Source organism: Ooceraea biroi, chromosome 6 (assembly GCF_003672135.1).
Source record: "Ooceraea biroi isolate clonal line C1 chromosome 6, Obir_v5.4, whole genome shotgun sequence".
NCBI classification, from domain to species: Eukaryota; Metazoa; Arthropoda; class Insecta; order Hymenoptera; family Formicidae; genus Ooceraea; species Ooceraea biroi.
The window spans coordinates 7,829,155-7,850,715 of NC_039511.1; the positions used below are offsets into that span (position 1 = coordinate 7,829,155).

At 36.4% G+C, this 21,561-nt stretch overlaps 1 protein-coding gene across 40 annotated transcripts in view; it reads right to left on the reverse strand.

Annotated features, from left to right (window-relative positions):
- LOC105276337 overlaps positions 1-21,561 on the reverse strand; it is a 334,767-nt gene that overhangs the window by 97,754 nt on the left and 215,452 nt on the right. For all 40 annotated transcript variants that reach the window (XR_003406730.1, XR_003406732.1, XR_003406731.1 and 37 more), the window contains one exon: positions 5,029-5,124. Coding sequence is in view for 37 of the 40 variants with exons in the window: in XM_026970859.1 (XP_026826660.1) it covers positions 5,029-5,124 (96 nt within the window). In the remaining 3 variants the exon portion in view is untranslated. The remainder of the gene's footprint in view (positions 1-5,028; positions 5,125-21,561) is intronic.

Below are 21,561 nucleotides of genomic sequence, written 5' to 3' on the forward strand. Positions count from 1 at the left end.
AAGCAGAACTCTCACGACGGCGTCTCACCTCGATGTATATAGATAAGTAAGTCGCTAGTCTTTATTTCATTTTAATTATTTTTTTTTGCTTTTAGAAGATAGAACTCTTCTTAGAACTCATGTAAAACTATAAGGCTTTTAATTTAACAGTTATTGATTACGAAAATGTCGTAGGACAAAGTGAGACGCTGCGTGAAGTTGGCGTCTCAGTTTGTCGGAGGTCATTTTTTTGCTTTAATCGCCAGAACTATTTGTTTAAACTATCAAGAACTCTAGAACTATTGAAAATAAAGCCAGAACTCTTAATTATATGTGAGTTCCCATGAAATGATATGCCAGCTTCACACACACACATATAACTATTCTCAGATACTTTTTTTAGATATAATTTAATATTAGCAAATAGGATTCAAAGACATAATTGTTTCTGCATATTACATATATATTACATATATAATGCATATTACATAGTATATATTATAACACATAGTGTATATACAGGGTGTTTCATTTTATTCGCCCCAGAAAAATATCTCGAACAATATGAAAGATATGGGAAAACGTTTCAGACAAACGTTGTTTAGTTCGAAGTGGAACATAAAATGGTGCCATTAGTGTGACCTTGAGTGAACGTGCCAAGATCATATGGAATTCAACTTTGTTTTCTAAAATGGAACTCCCTATTTTTCATTGCAAATTCTTATAACTTACATCGAGAGCTTTTCAAAACACTATGAGTAAGTATTTTTTTAAGAAGTACTTTTCGAGTTACAAGGTTTGAAAGTTACAATTTCGCCGGCATTAGCCTTACCCAAGATTGATCTAAACAGTGAGGGCAAGACCTAAAATTGATCCGGCCAGTGAAGGTTGGGTCTTGCCTTCACTGTTCAGATCAATCTTGGGTAAGGCTAATGCCGGCGAAATTGTAACTTTCAAGCCTTGTAACTCGAAAAGTACTTCAGAAAATAATACTTATATACAGGGTGTTTCCTAAGTAAGTAGACAAACTTAAGGAGGATATTCCTTGGCTTATTTTAAGAAGAAAAGGTCATATAAACATATGTCCTAAACTGCTTTGTTTTCCAAAAAAAGTACATCACTGTTTTCGTTCACTTTTCGGATAGCGTGCTTTTGCAGTACGAGTCAACAGTGGTGGGGATGGAGTGGGGATGGTCAATTTTTGAACAGGAAGTTTGCCAATCGATGGATCGGTCGAGGTACTCAAAGACCAAACCATTTATGGCCTGCAAGATCCCCAGACTTAAATCCAGTAGATTTTTTTCTATGGGGACAGCTTAAATCTTTAGTTTACGCTACACCTATTCAAAATGAAGAAGATCTCAGAAATCGCATAATAGATGGATGTGAAAGAATATGTAACACTCCAGGTATTTTTGAGCGTGTACGTCAATCAATGGAAAGGAGAGTTGAGGCGTGTATCATGGCTGCAGGTGGACATTTTCAGCAGTTACTGTGATGTTATTATTTTTCTTTTTAGTTACTATTTTCTTTTTCGTTATAATTTTTCTTTTTGGTTACTATTGTTTTTCATTTGTTTCATTTGCAATAACACAAACTGTTCTATAATAAACGAAAAGTGAACGAAAACAGTGATGTACTTTTTTTGGAAAACAAAGCAGTTTAGGACATATGTTTATATGACCTTTTCTTCTTAAAATAAGCCAAGGAATATCCTCCTTAAGTTTGTATACTTACTTAGGAAATACCCTGTATAATAAAAATACTTATAAGTAAACATACTTATAAATAAAAATACTTATAAATAAAAATACTAATACATAAAAATACTTATAAAAATAATTATTATAGTGTTTTGAAAAGCTCTCGATGTAAGTTACAAGAATATGTAATGAAAAATAGGGAGTTCCATTTAAAAAAACAAAGTTGAATATGTCCTTGGCACGTCCACTCAAAAAAACCAAATCAATGACACCATATCTTGTCTCCCTTCGATCTGACCAACTTTTGTCTGAAACATTTTTCGATATCTTTTATATTTTTCGTAATATTTGCTTGGGGCGATTAAAATGAAACACCCTCTCTCTCTCTCTCCCGCACTCTCTCTCTCCCGCCCTCTCTCTCCCGCCCTCTCTCTCTCCCGCCCTCTCTCTCTCCCGCCCTCTCTCTCTCCCGCCCTCTCTCTCCCGCTCTCTCTCTTCCGCTCTCTCTCCCATTCTCCTCTCTCTCTCTTTTTCTCTGTCTCTGTGCGTGCGCTCTGTGCGTGCGTGCGTGCGTGCGTGCGTGCGTGCGTGCGTGCGTGTGCGTGTGCGTGCGTGCGCGCGCGTTTCTGATTTAAAGCTAAATTATGTCTGCTTGAATTCTTGAATTTTGTACAATCATGAATTTTAGGGTTAAATTTTTTCGTCGTCCATATGATATTTGATAAGACCATTTTACGCGTTATTATTCTCTATTTCTTCAGATTCTGAGGTACTTACAAGTAAAGCTACCCAAGTGGTACACTCCGATTTTTTTTTCAAATTTGGCACAAATGTAGAACTTTGATATTATTTATATGTATTATGATTTTGAAAAATATTTGACCCATATTTTTTCATTTGGACTCTAAAGCGGTTTTAAGGGTAGTTATTACCCTTCCAATTTTCACCCCCCTACATCAATAAGTACATAAAAATATATAAGAAACAAAATTTAATGCAAAATATATTTTTCTGGATTGCTAATCGTGAATGTGAAGTCAGATTTGCAAAATTATTTGTTTAAATAATAAATTGTTTCAACAAAATAGCAAAAAAGGTGAAAAAATACAGTATAGTGATATTTGTTATAAGAGTTAATATATTATAAGAGTAAGTGATACTTAAATATGGCGTCAAATTTGTAAAATGCATTGCTTTAAATTATTCAAACAATAAACAGTTCAAACAAATCAGAAAGAAGATTGAAAAACATTGAAGTGTGTTTTAATGGCTTAAATTATAGAGGATTTTGGAGTTGTTCATTACATGTGTTGTTGACATAAAGATTCTCTTATAATATTGTTATATAAAACCTATTTATTACAGTAAGGAAACAAAATGTGAAGTACAGTATTACTAGATTTTTAATAATTTTATTTGCAAATAAAATTGTCACATTCGGTATTAAAAACTCGTTCCCTGCCGAAGCAGAAAATAATCAAGAATGAGATGGCGAGTGCCTATGCTATGTTTTTCTTTTAGTGTTTCCTTCCAACGTAAATATATTCTAAATGTTATGAGCTTTTGCTTCTATATATATATAACCTAATAGAAATATTATATGTCAACAACATATGTAATCAACAACTCCAAAATCTATATAATTTAAGCCGCTACAACACACTTCAATGTTTTTAATCTTCTTTCTGATTTGTTTGAACCGTTTATGGTTCGAATAATTTAAAGCAATGCATTTTACAAATTTAACGCCATATTTAAGTATCACTTACTCTTATAATATATTAACTCTTATAACAAACGTCATTATATTGTATTTTTTCACCTTTTGCTATTTTGTTGAAACAATTTATTATTTAATCAAATAATTTTGCAAATTTGACTTCACATTCACAATTAGCGATCCAGAAAAATATATTTTGCATTAAATTTTTCTTATATATTTTTATTGTACTTATTGATATAGGAGGGTGAAAATTGGAAGGGTAATAACTACCCTTAAAACCGCTTTAGAGCCTAAATGTAAAAATATGGGTCAAATATTTTTCAAAATTCTACATTTGTGCCAAATTTGAAAAAAATCGGAGTGTACCACTTGGATAGGTTTACTTGTTAGTACATTTAATCGCCTTTTTTTACGAGGTGCTATTTTTATATGCGATTCGTTTTCATTGCAGCTATCCGAATCAGTTTCTGATTCATCTGATATGTTGAACAGTTGCAGCTTTCTCAGGTTTCTAGAAACCATTTTGAGAAGGCCAGAACCTAAACCATTTATTGAGATGAAAAGCAAATTAGGATACTTTTAAAGCTGGCGCCAGACTATGCGCGATTCGTAATTCGCGATTCGTGATTCGTGATTTGTAGAGATTCATTGGAAATTCGGAAAAATTCGTTATTCGTCAGTGTAAACTTTCCACACTATTTGCAATTTGCAGTATTATTCATACTTCGAATGGATTGATTCGGAATGATTCGCGTCCTTTGAGTTTCGTCAAACCGTTCAGCTAGCGAATCAGTGCGAATAACGAATCGCACATGACAAATCGACGAATTTTCCTTCCACACTATTCACAAATATACGAATTACGAATCGCGCATAGTCTGGCGCTAGCTTAAGAAATAAGGATACTTTTAGAAAGCAGACAGACGTACTAGTACAAAAATCCTTCGAACTTCTTTTTCCTAAAGTTTGTATTATTCTTGTTAACTACCTATTGCTCTGTGACTCTTAAAATTGATTCGAAATACAGAAGACAAACAAATTATTTGAAAGAAGGAATAAACCACGATTCGAGTCATACAAATATGACTCGAATCGTGGTTTATTCCTTCTTTCAAATAATTTGCGCGGCACTACTATCCACAAATTAGTTCGCGAATGCCATTGGCAGCGCCGGCTGTAGCCGACGTTCGTCTCTGCGGGTCGCTTCGTGGATGTCGGCTGTAGCTGGCGTTAGGAGCAAAAAAGTTAAAAAGCAAAATTCTTTTAATAGAATTGATATAAAATTAAAAATTTTAAATTTTAAATTCATAAGTTTTGTGTGTGTGTGTGTGTGTGTGCGCGTGCGCGTGCGTGTGTGCGTGTGTGAGATAAAGAAACGAAAAGATGTATTGAAAACGCAATATATAATACATCTAACTCAATTTCTTTGGTTTAATAGACAGAATTGTTTGCTGAATCTATTAATAACTATAAAAATAAATATTAAAAATAAAATTAAAGTACTTTTAATAGTGTACGAATTTGCATAATATATTATGCTAGCTTTATATAAAATCCTCCACATAACATATAACTTCTGAATCCTAAACTAATAGGATATTTATCATTTTTGAATATGCTTACCAAATAACTTCCATACTGTTACAACATCTAAATTAAAATGTTGTAAAAGTCCGTACCAATAAAACAGATGCACGCATAATACTGGCAGTGAACGACCTGAAAATCAAACAGAATTACATTACGTATAACAGATAATATAACATATAATGTGTCCAGCGAAAGAACGTTATCGGAGCAGACGAAAACGCGTCTGTTCCGTGCAGATCTCCTCCCTAGAGACCTCCCACTATACCGCGATACAAGCGCGTTAATGCTATTATACACGCCACCACTACGCCACGCTATCCCCACTTCGTCCGCCTATGCGCAGACGGATAACGTTCTCTCGCTGGACGCAGTATATATAGACTTTGATGATATTTTCTCATTCTGAATATAATATAAATCTAATATACAGGGTACTCCCGGATTAAATGGCCAAACTGAAAATATAGATTCAGAATCTCAAAACAAAACAAAATTTTCCTCTGGAAATATGCTCGCAAACGCTTCGTTCAAGAGATATTGACTTCTGAAGTTCGGATACTTGTTGATGGGTTTTGATCGAAATGCTGTAATATGACGGCGCATTCACGGCGAACAGCAGTAGCATTTGCTTATGGTGCGAACAAAAACCTGTAAATGATCGTTGATCTTCGAAACAAAAAAAAGAGACAACACAGCTCCGTTCATTTATACCAAATAATCATTAGCAGTGATGTCAGAAATAGAATGCGGTAGCATGCGGTAACATTGGGTGGGGGATGGAGTGGGGATGGTTTCGCCATCTAGCTATGAAAGTAACTGAGTTACTTAGAGAAATAATAGCCATATTTGATCAACTATTGAGTCGCTTGAAATCGAGACGCCAATTCGAAGCCCGTAAATGGCAGCGCGAGGAATCGTCTAACGATTATTGTCACAACCAGATACGCACACAAGTGATGAACTCACTCAGCGAAGTGCTGAGCGCACACGTACGCGGTTCTCGCTTGATGTGTCATCCCCTCCACTATTTTTTTTTATTAGCCAATAGGCATGCTTCGATCCGAAGATCATACAGCGAATGACTATACCGATCATCTCCTTCACTATCGTGAGCCGTGAGCCGCGGCTGCCATCTGGCACTTCTGGTCACAACAAAGTCATTCTAGGTAATTGAGTGCCTATAGCCGACGAAGATGCTCGACCATGTTTGAACCATCATTGAAGGGATTCTGATTATTAGCCTACAAAACCAGGCTCGCATGCATTCATTTCCAAGAACTGATAAAAGCTTTTCAAGAAATGAAGCTGATCATATCCGAGTGTGGATTGATGCGAAGGGAGGCTCCAAGCTCAAACTTCGCAGCAATATTGAACAATTCACAGCGACAACGAGCAAGGAGGAGGTAACCGATAAAATCTTATTCCGTTAGAACTTTAAAATGTTACGAGTGTGATGGAACCATTTATTACGCGAAAGATTGCGAAAATCTTGCAAGCAAAGTCGAGATAAGTTATCCATCAAAAGGCCACTGCCGAAGAAGAAAAGCGGAAGTCGGTAGGTGGAATCGATAGACGACACGGACAACATCTCCGAAACATTTGAGTCATCGGAGAAAGACGACAATGGAGAGGGGAGATCGCGGTCTTCAGATCGCGGATTTTAAAATGGTTTTTATGGTGTATAGTACTCTAGCAGAAGGGTACTTGAGCAAAGCGATAGGTTCAGTTGTTTCCGAGAAAAAATGATGGACATAAAATCCCTTATCGGGTTCGTAAGACTGGGTCAGTGAGAAATCGGGGTAGCTAGGATGCTTAATCTTCTAGCTACCACGCTGCCGACCCATGTTCGATCTCCGCCACTGGCATAACTTTTTTCCATTTTTTGTATGCAATCTGGCTAAAAATGTTTATTTCTGTGAAATAAAGTTAATTTAATAAAAAATTATCTGTTTTCTTTAAAGTTAACGTTTTCGAAAGGCAACTTTTTAAATTATATTTAATCATGAAACTCTGGACATAATTTTTATTGAAGGAACGTACAGTTATTATTGTAAACACTATACCCGATATAAAATAAAACAAATAAAACGCCATTATTTAAAAATAATTCCATTTTAGTGGATATTACAAGAATGAATATTAAAATTTATCTATCATAGTCAAAGACATAAAACTGAAGGGACAGAAACCGTTAGCACTTATCTGATCCAACTAGGTATACAAGTTTTCTGATCAGGGCGTTATGAAATCAAGTGAAAATTTATGCACCCAACAAAATTATAATAAATAAAATATTTATTTTTAATTATAATATAATAATTTTCAAATAGTAGAGTTTCATTTGTTTTATTTCGGATATATTATATATCGGATAGTGTTTACAAAATTACGTTAGTGTAAATAAAAGTATTTGTTACGGAAGAATTTGTTACGTATGCCATTGAAAGAAAGAATAAATATAAAATAATATACTTAAACGATACATGAATCAGTTTTTTATTTGAAGAATAATACACATATTGGGACTTCCGTTTCCGGTATGTACGCGAGGAGAATATGTCAATTATGGAGAGTTTTTAATAAGGAGTGAAAGGAAGGTAGAATAGGCGAGAATAAGTGTGCAAAAAAGAGAAGATGAATGTAAAAGCGTAAGTGAGTGGAGAATGTTGAAAAGAGAGAGGCTGAAGGAATATAAAGAAATAAAGAGATGGAGAAGTTTGATAGTGCGGCAAGGAATGTAGTGAACATAGAGGAAATAAGACAGGATAATGAGGCATAGAGAGCACTAGGAGAAAAGTTAATGGAAGGGAAGAAAATGAGAGAAAGAGAGGCGGGAGTTTAGCAGATATAGAGCAGTTTTTGAGACAAAGAAGAAAAAGGATGAAGGAAGGAGAAAGAGATAAGGAAGATATAGATCTTTGGGACAGTACAAAAAGAGTCCAAATTAAGTGTCCATTTGCATTGCGTCCAATTGAACTGTGTGCACAATTTCGTGTTCATTTGCACCGTGTCCAAGTACACCACTTCCGATAGAGGAGATAGAAAAGAAGGTAACGGAATGATAGTCAAGTAAAGGAAGGGAGGAAAAAAGAGTAGAGGAAGAGAGAGAATTAAAGGTTAAGATAAAAAGCAATGAAGAGAAGATTGGAATTAAAGAAGAGAAGAGAGAGGTAAAGGAGGAAGAAAAAAAAGAGAAGCGGTGGGATAATTAGTAAGAGATATAGAGGTGGGAGTAAATGTGGAGGATATCAAAAAAATAGGAAATCTACAGGAAAAGAGAAAGGAATTATAGTTAGTGAGATTAGGGAGTAAGGAGCAAAAGAGGGAAGTTATGAGAAAGAAGAAGTTGCTGAAAGGGAAAAAAGAGAGAAAGAGAATCATGGATGACCTGACGTGAAAAGAGAGAAAGATGAAAGACGGAAATAATGAGAAGGGAGGAAAGAATGAAGAAAAGAGTGTGGACAACTTAGGGAAAAATAAGAATTGATGGAGACTGGTGGATTTGGTGGAAGAGTTATTAAGAGATGGAAGAAGGAAGATGAGAAAAGAGCAGGTACAGGGAGAAGTTGGGAGAGAAAATAGAGGCTGAGAGGAGGAAGAAGGATAGGGTGGAGGAAGGTGCAGGGGAAGATAATAGAGAGAGGAATAAGAGGGGGTAGAAAATATGTTTCTAAAATGTTGTAACAGTGCACCCTAAATTGCACCGTTTCCGGTGAACATCGGCCGAATACCGCCCGATTACACGCTAATTGGGCGAAGACCAGAGCGCGATGCGCCCATATTAAGTACAAGCAGCCAAGCGGCCTCGCGATCCAACCGAAGGCCGCCGATGGCGGCCGGAGATAGCCGAATGCAACGCGCCAAAAATAATACGCGAAGAAGACGCCGCACAGCATGACGCTAGCGTGCGCGCCTCCGTGTTTACTTCACAAAACCTCATTCGAGGAAAATAACCCCGCTGGGTATAAAAAGGCGATGAATCCTCAAATTTAGAGATTCGATCACCAGCCGGCCTTCTGAGCAGATCCGCTCATAAGACCAGCAAGTTTGAATCGCTTTCCGAATCGGCGACAAGTATTGGGGTGAAGTGTTGTTCGTCTTAATCGAGCGTTCTCTATCAGTCGCATCTCGCATCCGATACGATCGTCTCCGTGACTTGTCCGAGGTGGAGAGTTCATCGCCTCCACCAAGCGTTCTTGGCCAGTCACCTCTGGCAATCCGCTATAAAGAGTGGTCGTTACGCCGGACTTCGGTCTGGTCATACATTTAAAGATATACCGTCCTCCACCGCGCGCAGCGTTGACCGCCTGTATATCTGTGGATCCAACCATAACGCTATCATTGCGACCGACGCAGCGAAGGCGTCGATTCACCAGCCCACCAACAGGTACGATACACGCGAGCATTGTACAGTGGGCAGAACCACTTCGAGCCTTTAATACATTCAAGGAGTTAAAATAGGCTTCGAGAACCAGCACAGTTATAGGTGTACAAAGAAATTATATTTTAAGTGTCTTAATACATATAAACAAACGAACGTTTCGGTCCCTTTCTTTGGGCCATCTTCAGCGCAAATATATAACGTCAGATATAAACAAAAATAAATTACAAGTAAAACGTGAGAAACTCAGTCGCATCTTCTGCAGGTCTTGTTAGGTAGTTATTCTAAACCATCGTAATAGTAATCATGCAGCAATTATGAAATCAAAACTTTAGTAGACAAAAAAGCTGCATGATTAAATAATATTTGCATTAAATAATATTTAATGCAAAATACTTGGCGCTGCTAGACCTCGCCAGCGCCTAGCATCTCATCTGCGCTCCTTACACGCCTACTAAAGCTCAAGCCGTTTGTTTACATATCAAATTCATATAAAAAGAAGTTTAACAAATTTCACGCGTTTAATACTAAAGGCTAAACTTAATACTAAATATTAAATTGCTTAATACTAAATACTAAACGCTGAAAGAGAGAAAGAGATTTCTTGTAATACTCGGTCTAGCAGCGCCAAGTATTTTGCATTAAATATTATTTAATCAATCAAAGTTTTATATTTTTTGAAAGTAGTTGTATAACAACTTTTCAAGACAATATATACATACTAGTAAAATAGCCTGTCTACGCCAGATAGTCCCTGGACCGAAATTTAAGATTTCAAGAATTTTTCCATTTCCTGGGGATGAACCCCTATCACCATGCGAAATTTGGTGTTTCTAGCATGTCGGGAAGTACCCGATCAATTCAACGACAGAATAGGGATTTTATATATATAGATAGATTCTCTTTGTAATTGGTAAGATACTACCACTTGGTTTTTTTAAAATTGTTGTACAATAATTAATTTTCGAGGTAATACATCCTCTTTGCAATTGGCGCAATTTGAGGATCTCATAAATTTTTTTATAAAATACTATAAAATAATAATATTTAAAGACAATTAGAACTACTATCGCTTGGATTGGAATAGGATCATTGAATGAGAATATAAAGGTACATATTACTTGGTTTAATATTTTTTTTTAATTAAAGAAACTACCACATTGGTTTTTTCGAGCACATACCACGCGCATACTTGGCGCCCTTTTTTACTTTTTTTTTAAAAAGGTAATTTTATCGAGATAAAGATTAACGAAGAGATCATCAACAATATCCGATGTACTGATGACACGGTGTTACTGGCGGATAGTATGGAGGACTTACAGTTTCTTGTTGATAGGGTGTCATACACTAGCCGCGAGTACGGTTTGGACATTAATATTGAAAAAATTAAGTACATGATAATTACCAAATCCACCGTTCGGCCAACTGCTCTTCATGTCAATGGACTTCCAATCGAGCGAGTATCGGGGTTCAATTACCTAGGATGCAACATTAACGAGGACTGGGACCATTCTCAGGAGATCAGATGCCGAATTGAAAGGGCCAGAACGACATTTACATCTATAAAATCATTGTTTTGCTGCCGGGAGCTCAGCTTAACGTTAAAAAGGCGGATTCTCAGGAGTTATGTCTTCTCCACTCTACTATACGGTGTGGAGGCATGAACTTTGACAGAAATCACTGAGAGGAGGATTGAAGCCTTCGAAATATGGCTCTACAGATGCATTTAAAGGATTTCATGGGTTGATCACATCATAACGAGGAGGTTCTTCGCAGAATGGGCTGTCAGCCTGAACTTGTGATGACAATCAAATAACGAAAGTTGAAGTACCTCGGCCATGTAATGAGACGATAAATACCGACTCTTGCAGGTCGCCATCCAGGGGAAGGTAGAGGGACGGCGAGGCCCGGGCAAGAGGAGAATTTCCTGGCTTGCTAACTTGAGGAAATGGTTTGGGGTTACATCAATGGAGCTTTTCTGGGTGGCAGCTAACAAAGTACGTATCGCCATGATGATAGCCAACGTCCGGACCGAATAAGGAAGAAAAAGAAAAAGAATCCTAACGTCTTGTCTCTTGGTCAGATCTACCCGCTCTCACTAACCCGTTCGAACCCTATCCTTCGACAAGCTGTCCGAGTTCGAGTTAAATAACAAAGGCAGGTCGTTTTAATGTTACGGGATTGGGAAATAAAGACAAGAAGGTTTGGAGTGGCCTTCATTTGGCCACAGTACAATTGGACACAGCCAATAAAATTAATCAAATCTAACCTAACCTAACCAAACTAAGCAATTTCATTGACTTATGTCCAATTGCATCGTGTCCAACTGAACCGCTCCCGAAGGTTTGAGTGAGGTTAAGAAAGGGAAAGAGGTAATAGTACTAATAGAAACATCGTTAGACGAGAAGGGTTAGAGAAAGATGAGGGAATGTGTGCCTATAGGGGATATAAATGGAGGATACAATGTGCTGGAAGAAGAAGTAAAAAAGAGATAGCTGAGGGGAATATTAAGTGGGAATTAGCATATAAAGGGGAAAGTTTAGAGACAAAGACGAAAAGGATAATAACAGGAACGGTTAGAGAAGTAGAGGAAGAAAAACGAAGGATTATGGGGAGGGTATATGTAAATGGAGATATGGAGAGAAAATTACAAGATTTGAGAGGCTAGATGAAGAAAAGGAAGCAGGAAGAAACATTGATAGGTAATGATTTTACTGTGAGGACGGGCAAAGAAAGGTAAAGGAGAAGAAAAGTGGAGGAAAGGAAGAGAGTCAATAAGAAGATCAAGGGATGAAAAAATTAACAAGGAAAGGAAAGTTTTGAATGAGTTCATAGAGGAAAGGGAATGGAGTATTTATAATGGGATGGTAAGAGGAGACGAGGGAGATGAATATACATATACAGGGAGTAGAGGAACGACAGTGATATAGATTATGTGATAAACGATGAGAGAGAGAGAGAGAGAGAGAGAGAGAGAGGGGGGGGGCAGTTTGATAGTTGGGAATAGAGTAGATTCAGATCAGCATCTATCAGAGATATTAATTAAAGAAGTAAGATAGAGAAAGAAAGAGTAGGGAAAAGAAGAATAGAGAGTAATGTGGAATGAAGAAGGAAGAGAAGCTTTCAGACAGAGGTTGAGAGGAGTGAAATTAGGACATAGTGAAGTACAGGAAGAATGGCAAAAAATAGAGGATAGAATTATAAGGGCGGTGGAAGGAATAAAAAGGGATAGAAAAGGTGGAATAGAAGAGGAGGGAATGAAGAGACGAAGAATGTAAGTTAATGAAGGACAGCGTGAGAAAAATGTTGAATGGAGAAAGGAGAGAGGACAGGAGATTGAGTATAAGAGACAGAAAAGATAAACAGATGTTAGGTATGAGAAAAAGAAAAAGAAAGAAAATGAAAAATGTGAAAAGAGCGCCAGAGATTAGAAGGATAAGGTGTGATAGATTATAAATAGGGAAAGAAAGAAGAGGAAGAAGGTGAATGAAGGGATAGAAATGGGTGAGTAGAAGGATTATTTCATGGAACTGTTAGGGAATGGGGAACAAGAATATTTAAGGGAATGAAGAGGGAAAGAGATAGAGATGAGGAAGAGAATTAGGAAGGAAGGAAATAGAAACAGTAGTTGGAGTATAAAAGATGAAAAGGCGGCAGGTGGACGGGATCCTTAATGAACTGTGGAAGTACAGAGGGGAGGAGAATGGGTATGGGAGTTTTGCAACAAGGAGGGGAGAGGGATGGTTAAAAGTTTGAGGATGGTAGTCCCAAAAAGAGAAGGGAGAAATGATAAAGGAATATAAAAAATAACGCTGATGCCGACGTTATACAAGGTGTATAAGTTGACATTAGCAGAAAGATTAAGGAAGGAAACGGAAGAGAAAGGGATAATTCCATACAATCAGGCAGGATTTCGGAAGAGAATGGGGTCTGGATATTGTGTATATACTGAATTACCAAATAAATAGGCAGGAAAAATGACAGCACTGTTTGTGGACTTAAAAGCTACTTTTGATTTGATGGATAGAGGAATATTGTTGGGGGTAATGAGGGAGAGAGAAATAAGAGAAGAGAACATACGAAGATACGAAAGTCTCTTTAGAGTCGGGTAAAGGTGGAAAGAAGATAAAAGAAAACTCTTGGACGGCGAGGGAGATGTTCTCTAAGTTCTTTAATGTTTAATATTTTGGTGGTGGAAGAATTGAGAAAAATGAATTGGGGAGAGATTAGGATAAGGGAGAGGAGATAGTGTATGCCCTGGCGTACGCGAATGGCGTGGTGTTGATAGCGGAAGAAGATGAAATAAGAAGCATGATGGAAAGGCTGAGAGAGCATTTGGAGAAGAAAAGATTGGTATTAAATACAAGGAAAAGAAAGATAATGAGATTTAGAAAAGGGGAAGAGAGAAAACTAATTTGAGGAGAGAAGAAAAAATAGAAGACGTCAAAGAATTTGTACTTATATAGTATATGCACTTCAAAAAAATGGTGACAAGAGGCGCATATTAGGGAGAGGATTAGAAGGGCGGCAGTGGTGATGGGACAAGTATGAGGGATAGGGAAAAGGAAATTTGGGAAGTACTGGGAAAAGAGAATATGGATGTTCAAAAAACTTACAAGGGGAACCCGGCAAGTGTGACTCACCGATTTCACTGAGTGTTTGTGGGTGTGTTGCACTCACTCATACTTATATTGTGCCAGAGCCGTAGGACCCACTATTCAAGCATTCTCGAGAAAATGATGGTGAAAGTTTTCGTAGTCACACTAATACTTATACAAAAGAGCGCTTGACAAGCTGGCGGCGTAGCGACGCAGATTAAAGCGTTGGCTGATACGCTCAAGGTCTCGAGTTCGAGCCTTAAAAGAGACTTTTTTTACATGTAACATTTATTATTTAAATCTTATACTTTTAAATTGTTATATACAGTTTATTATATAACAATTGTTATAGCATTTTGGAAAGTTTTTATTTTGATCACCTTATTTTTTGAAAATACGTATTGCAATCATATTCTGTATTTAATTTAATGTGTGTTCTTAATTATTCATATATATGTAACATATTACTCTTTTAAAATGTGTTTATTTTTCAAAGGAAATCGTTGTTTTCACAACGATCTCCAAATCCTTGGACGATCTTCCAACAGTTTTCTTGTTTTGTCTGTTGTTTGTGATCTCGGGTACAAAACCCTTTGTCTAACAGAAGGGTCGTAATAACGCAATCGTCCTTCAAATTGTACGTACTTTATATTCTGTAGAAGACTTTCGCATTTATATTATTGTGAATATGGATATTTTGAAACCGTCCACGAGTGCTAGTGTACAGGAAGAGGAGCAACAAGATTTGCAGTCTTTCCATGGTAAATTGTTAAAAAGTGCTTTGAAAGTATGTGAAAAACTGCTTGCGGAAAATAATTACATCACAGAGGAATCCGTGGAAGATCTCTCATCAGAAAAGGCAATAATTATGGACCACGAAATATATAATCGCATCGTTGATATGGTGAACGAGATGCATCTCGTTGAAGAGGAAGAACTAATACTTCCTTTAAGGCTCGAACTCGAGACCTCGAGCGTATCAACCAACGCTTTAATCTGCGTCGCTACGCCGCCAGCTTGTCAAGCGCTCTTTTGTATAAGTATTAGTGTGACTACGAAAACTTTCACCATCATTTTCTCGAGAATGCTTGAATAGTGGGTCCTACGGCTCTGGCACAATATAAGTATGAGTGAGTGCAACACACCCACAAACACTCACAAGTAAAACTACCCAAGTGCCACTCGCTGATTTTCTTGAAACTTTGCACACACGTAGTACATCGAAAAATATTAGACACGTGTCTTTTTATTTGTGTTAACGCATTTTAAGGTTAGAAAACGTATTCGAAAATTTAACACTCTATAGCACAATGGTAACGCTACTCCTGAGCGTTATTCTCTTACAGCTTTTACGACATTACTTTATTATGATTTCATTGTCTGAATGTTTGGTATTAATTTTACGAGATTCGGAATGGCAGATTCAAAATCGCGGACCGAAATCGCCGAATTTTCAAAAATTTATTCAAAATCAGTTTCGAAGAAGTGTTTTAGACCCGTGATTACGATTGTGGTAACAGTTATATCAATGTAGAGGTGGAGGATGAAAAATAGCAAATTCAATATGGTGCATCCAAAATGGCGGACTCAAATTCCAATTGGTTTAAATTAGTTTCAAAGACCATTTTTGTGGTGGTTTTCGAGGTGATTGTTTACAATGTTAATAGTAGTTTGAAAAAATTTCAAATTTCATAAACCTGTCTTCAGCAGATTAAATTGCTTAAAATTTCGTTAACTTGATTTGTTTGTTTCCGTCATTTGAAATATTGTCAAACTACTATTAACACTGTAAACAGTGATCTCGAAAACCACTATAAAGATGGTCTTTGAAACTAATTTAAAACAATTGGAATTTGGGTCCGCCATTTTGGATGCACCATATTGAATTTGCCATTTTTCATCCTCCACCTCTAGATTGATATAACTGTTACCACAATCGTAATCACGGGTCTAAAACACTTCTTCGAAACTGACTTTGAATAAAAGTTTTGAAAATTCTGCGATTTCGGTACGCGATTTTGAATCTCCCATTCCGAATCTCGTAAAATTAATGCCAAACATTCAGACAATGGCTGTGTTCAGCAGAAAAAGCTGCTTTGCAACCGTTGTAAAATTCGTGAATATGATTTGCGTATGCTTTTAGATTCAATCAAAATTAAGTGCATACGCCAATCAGATTCACGATTTTTACAACGGTTGCAAAGCAGCTTTTTCTGTCGAACGCAGCCAATAAAATCATAATAGAGTAATGTCGTAAAAGCTGTAAGAGAATAACGCTCAGAAGTAGCGTTAGTTACCATTGTGCTATAGAGTGTTAAATTTTCGAATGCGTTTTCTAACCTTAAAATGCGTTGTTAGCACAAATAAAAAGACACGTGTCTAATGTTTTTCGATGTACTACGTGTGTGCAAAGTTTCAAGAAAATCGGCGAGTAGCACTTGGTTAGTGTTACTTGTCAGTGAAATCGGTGAGTCACACTTGCCGGGTTCCCCTTGTTAGTATGGCTTGTGTTAAGCTATAGAGTGAAAATTTTGGGATACAAGGAGAAGAAAAAGATAAAAGCTCTAGAGGAGAGAGTTTTGAGATGGATATTAGAAATGGAAGGGGGGAAATTAGGATATCTTGCGAGAGAAGAATTGCGAATGAACAAGATAAGAGAGAAGAGAGGCAGAAGAGCATGGAAGTTTGAAGAAAGATTAGGAGAGGGAAAAAGGAAGGATAGCAAGGAAATGCTTGGAGGGAATTGTTGTGTATGATAGTGATGAAATATTTGCAAATGTTAGAGGTGACCAGCGATACTTGTTTTGACAATAGCGTGCAATTCGATGTATCGCGAGACTCGACCTAGAGTCAGTCCTTCGTTAGCTATCGTCTAATAAAGAGAGTTCCCCGACACTCAGCGTACTCAATAATAGCCTTGCCTACGTCCTATCTAAGAGAATAGTGAAGAAACATAAAACTGGCGATGAGGATACACGAAAAATTAAGCAGTACTAGTTTAAGTTTTTTATAAAGAGTCAGTATGGAAGGCAGTGATGGCACGAAACGTCATGTTGGGAACATTGGAGCCATTTGTCCCAGGCAACAACTTCGAGGAGTACCTGGAGCGGTTGCAACAATTTTTTATTCTGAACGAGATTCAGGATGAGAAGAAGGTATCGTTTTTAATCACATTTTTGGATCAAGACGCACACTCTATACTCAAGAAGGGGAAACCATGTCGGTCCGTCCGTCTACTAAAACGTATAATACATTAATAGACGTTTTAAAAGAACATTTTGCACTTGAAATAAACGTAATAGCGGAGCTTATAAAGGAGGGAGTAAAAAAGTCGCCATTTTCTGCCTAAAAGGAGAACCTGTAAAACATAATTTGCTGCCTTATTTGAGGTTGAAAGAAGAAGAAAACAATAGTCCTTTAACCAGGAAACTGCGGGAAATATTTTAAAAGTGATAATGAATGTTTTTAAAATAATTGCATTTAAGCAGTTTAATGAAAGATATAAAATCTTAAAACAAACTATATTTCTATTTAATGAAGTGGAGTATTTCTATACCATGAAATTATATAGAAATACTGTACAATATAACACGAGCGCATGCACCATGCTTAGCCTAACCAAGAGACAACGAACGAGCGGCGTTCATTCGGTAAACGCGAAGGACGTGGCGGTCACTGCCTCTATTTGTTACTTTTTATTGTTTTGTTAAAAATTTTTATTAAGCGACGCGGTAGCGTCGCCACGCCAAGTACATAATCAAAAATAAGGTTCCGAACAATGAGAGTCACTGTATAATATCGAGTGTTACCAATTTCATTGCATAAACGTCGCGCGCTACTAAGTAGCTTATCTGGAATTTATGCCATTTGACAGGTCATATCAACTTATGATTAAAATATCTTAGGAATTAAAGCCGTAATCAAAAATCTAACGGCACTTGTATAATAAAATGTGAATGCGAGCTTTCGATCGCGACCAGTTCGAATAAGATTGGTGCAGTCAATCCTGAGATATTATAATCGTACGTTAGAATCGTGACGTTCCGTTTTCCGTATTCTGGTTCAGACTCACGTACGTATGTTCGCACATACACATGCAAAGCGATTTTGTCCCTCAAGCTGCTGTTCACACATGCATGATTTAATTTATTATGAATTAAAAATGATTTTAATAATATATGGGAAATGTTTTATTTTACGATAAAGATATAAATCGTAAATACTATAAAAACATTATTAAAAAATTATTTAAAAAATTATTTAAAAACTTATTAAAAATTATTAAAAAATGTGATACATAGGAAATGTTTTATTTCACGATAAAGACATAAATTGCAAGTAATTGCAAGCAACATCATCGACGACGACGACGTTGCACCACATCGACGACGACGACAACAATAACGATGACGTTGCACCACGTCGATGACGACGATGACGACGACGACGATGACGTTGCACCACGTCGATGACGACAACGACGACGACGACCATGACGTTGATGTGATGCAACGTCGTCGTCGTTGTTGTCGCCGTCATCGACGTAGTGCAACGTCATCGTCTTCGTCGTTGACGTAGTGCAACGTCGTCGTTGTCGTCGGCGTGGTGCAACGTCGTCATCGTCATCGACGTGATGCAACATCGTCGTTGTTGTTGTCGCCGTTATCGATGTGGTGCAACGTCATATTAGTTAGTGAGAAACGGATTGACTGCACCAATACCACGAATTTCATTGCATAACGTCGAGCGCTACCACATTCATTGAATAAAATTATAAAACTCGTAAAAATGATTTATGTGAAAGTAAAGTTATATTGTTAAAGTTATAATAACAAATATTGTAAATCACATAGAGAAATTTTGTTAGCAAAAGAGAAAAAAGTATAAAATATATAAAAATATAAAATAAAAGTATAAAATATATAAAAATAATTTACATTATATAAAAATTAAAGGATTATTCTTAATAACACTTATTACAAATTGCATCGGAACGATGTACGTGTTAGCATGCAAAATAATTGATAATAAAACATATAAAAAGAAATTATGTAATACTAATTATATGTTCAAAAGAATGTAAAACTAAAATATAGTCAAATTTTTAAAATTTACAAAAAAGAGTGAGATCCCTAAAAAACCTTTTTAAAAAATATATATATATATACGCCAAGTACATAAAAACTCCCTACTGTCAAAACTCAAAACTAAATATGAAATCAATAATTAACTAGCCAAGTATCTAGAAGCAGTTTGAGTATTTTACCCAAACGTTTTCCATGCATACTCTCTTATCGCATGACGACATTGAAGTACTTGGCGTGCCCGAATCACATTAAAACGTTCTGTCCTACCTAAGAGACACAAAATCATTTGCGAGTCATTATTGAAAATCATGAAGATACAAGATACAATACAAATCAAGATATTATACAAATTTACAAGAATGCATGACCACTGCGATTCGGGCACGCCAAGTACTTCAATGTCGTCATGCGATAAGAGAGTATGCATGGAAAACGTTTGGGTAAAATACTCAAACTGCTTCTAGATACTTGACTAATTAATTATTGATTTCATATTTAGTTTTGAGTTTTGACAGTTGAGAGTTTTTATGTACTTGGCGTATATATTTTTTCTTTTTTTAAAAAGGTTGTTTAGGGATTTATATATTTTTAAAATATATTTTTTGATATATTTTTTAATATACTTTTTTGTACCTGCAGAATATTAAAATTATTATTTTAAAGATGATTATGATGAATCAGAAACCGGAAACTAAATATATTTTAAAAATATATAAATAAAAATATTTAACAAAATAACCAGGTTAGGTTTGATTAGGTTAGGTTAAATCACTTTCCTTCCTTCGTTCATATTCGTCGTTTATGTCTTTCAATATTCAAAATAACTACTATATTTTCGAAATTTTTTTGCTTGTCGTGGACAGCTGAAAATTCGTGCAAAATCATTAAACTTCTTTTTTAAATAACTTTTAGTAAACAACAACCGATGGCTAAAACCTTTTGAAGGTCACTCAGGAGGGTGACCTCTATAATACATGTCAAGGACAAAGATAGGAGGTGGGTACGTTAATCGGTAGATTTACCAAAAACATTTATAATCACTTTTAAAATATTTCTTGCAGTTTCCTGGTTAAAGGACTATTGTTTTCTTCTTCTTTCAACCTCAAATAAGGCAGCAAATCATGTTTTACAGGTTCCCCGTTTAGGCAGAAAATGGCGAGTTTTTGACTCCCTCCTTTCATAAAGAGGAGCAACAGGAAGGTCAGACTATTAGCGAGTATATAGTACAGTTAAAGGCAAGAGCTCAAACCTGTAATTTTGGATAATTTTTAGACGATGCATTAAGAGATAGACTGGTATTAGGTGAAAAAAAAATAGTCATTTGCAAGCGCAGTTATTGAAAAAGAAGGACTTAACATTTGAAAAAGCTTGTAGGATGGCTACCAGCTGGGAGTTGGAGGAACAAGAAATTAAGGCAAAAGAAGGAAGTTCATTGCAAGTTAATAGTATGCAGAAGAAAAAACAATTTAAACAGAAGATGAAACCAAAAGGAAATTTTACATGTGGCCGTTCCGGAGGAACGCATAAGGAGGAGCAGTGTTTTGCAAGAACATGGACCTGTAATAAATGCGGGAAAATCGGACATTTGGCAAAAAAATGTCGATCGGAACTAAAACAAGGATTCAGGAACCAGACTGGAAGGAAGAGAGAAGACAGGACTGGAGCCAGAGAGACAAGAAAATTAAGGAGGTATCAGAGCAAGATACGTTAGATTTAAATAAATTAGTAGAGACGGATACAAGTAGAAATCAAGCGGTTAAAGTCGAAGTTATAATCGAAGGTCGTAGTGTGTTGATGGAGATAGATACCGGAGCCTGTGCGACGGTGATTGGGGAATGTATGTATCGAAAATATTTTGCGAAAATATCGCTTGAACGTTGTACACAAAACTTATCTTCCGTTACTCCTGGCGAATTGATAAATATAGTTGGAAAGTGTTGGGTACAAGCTAGATTGCCTACTGTCACTGTTGAGACGAAATTACCAGTGTATATTATTAAAAGTAAAAAAGATTTTTATTCGTTATTAGATAGAGTTTGGTTAGATAAATTAGTGCCACAGTGAAGAGAGTTATATACAAAAGCAAACATTAAATCAATATCGGTTAAATCAGATAGCAATGTAAATGTAGAGTATTACATATAAAAGTGTCCGCAGTTAAGTTCTGTTAAACTAGGCCAAAGAATCAAACATTTTAAAGCGGAAATAATTTTGAAAGATTCGGTAAAACCTATTTTCCATAAAGTCTACACGTTACCGTATCAGTTACAAGAAAAGGTTGAGTTGGAGTTAGACCGATTATGTAAAGAGGGGATTTTAGTGCCGGTTAAGTATAGTGAGTGGGATAGTCCTGTAGTAGTCGTAAAAAAGCCGAATGGTGAAATTCGGATTTGCATGGATTGTAAAGTGACAATAAATCAATTTATATTGACTCATCACTATCCTTTACCACGCACTGATGATACCTTCGTAAAATTAGCAAACTGTAAATGGTTTTGCG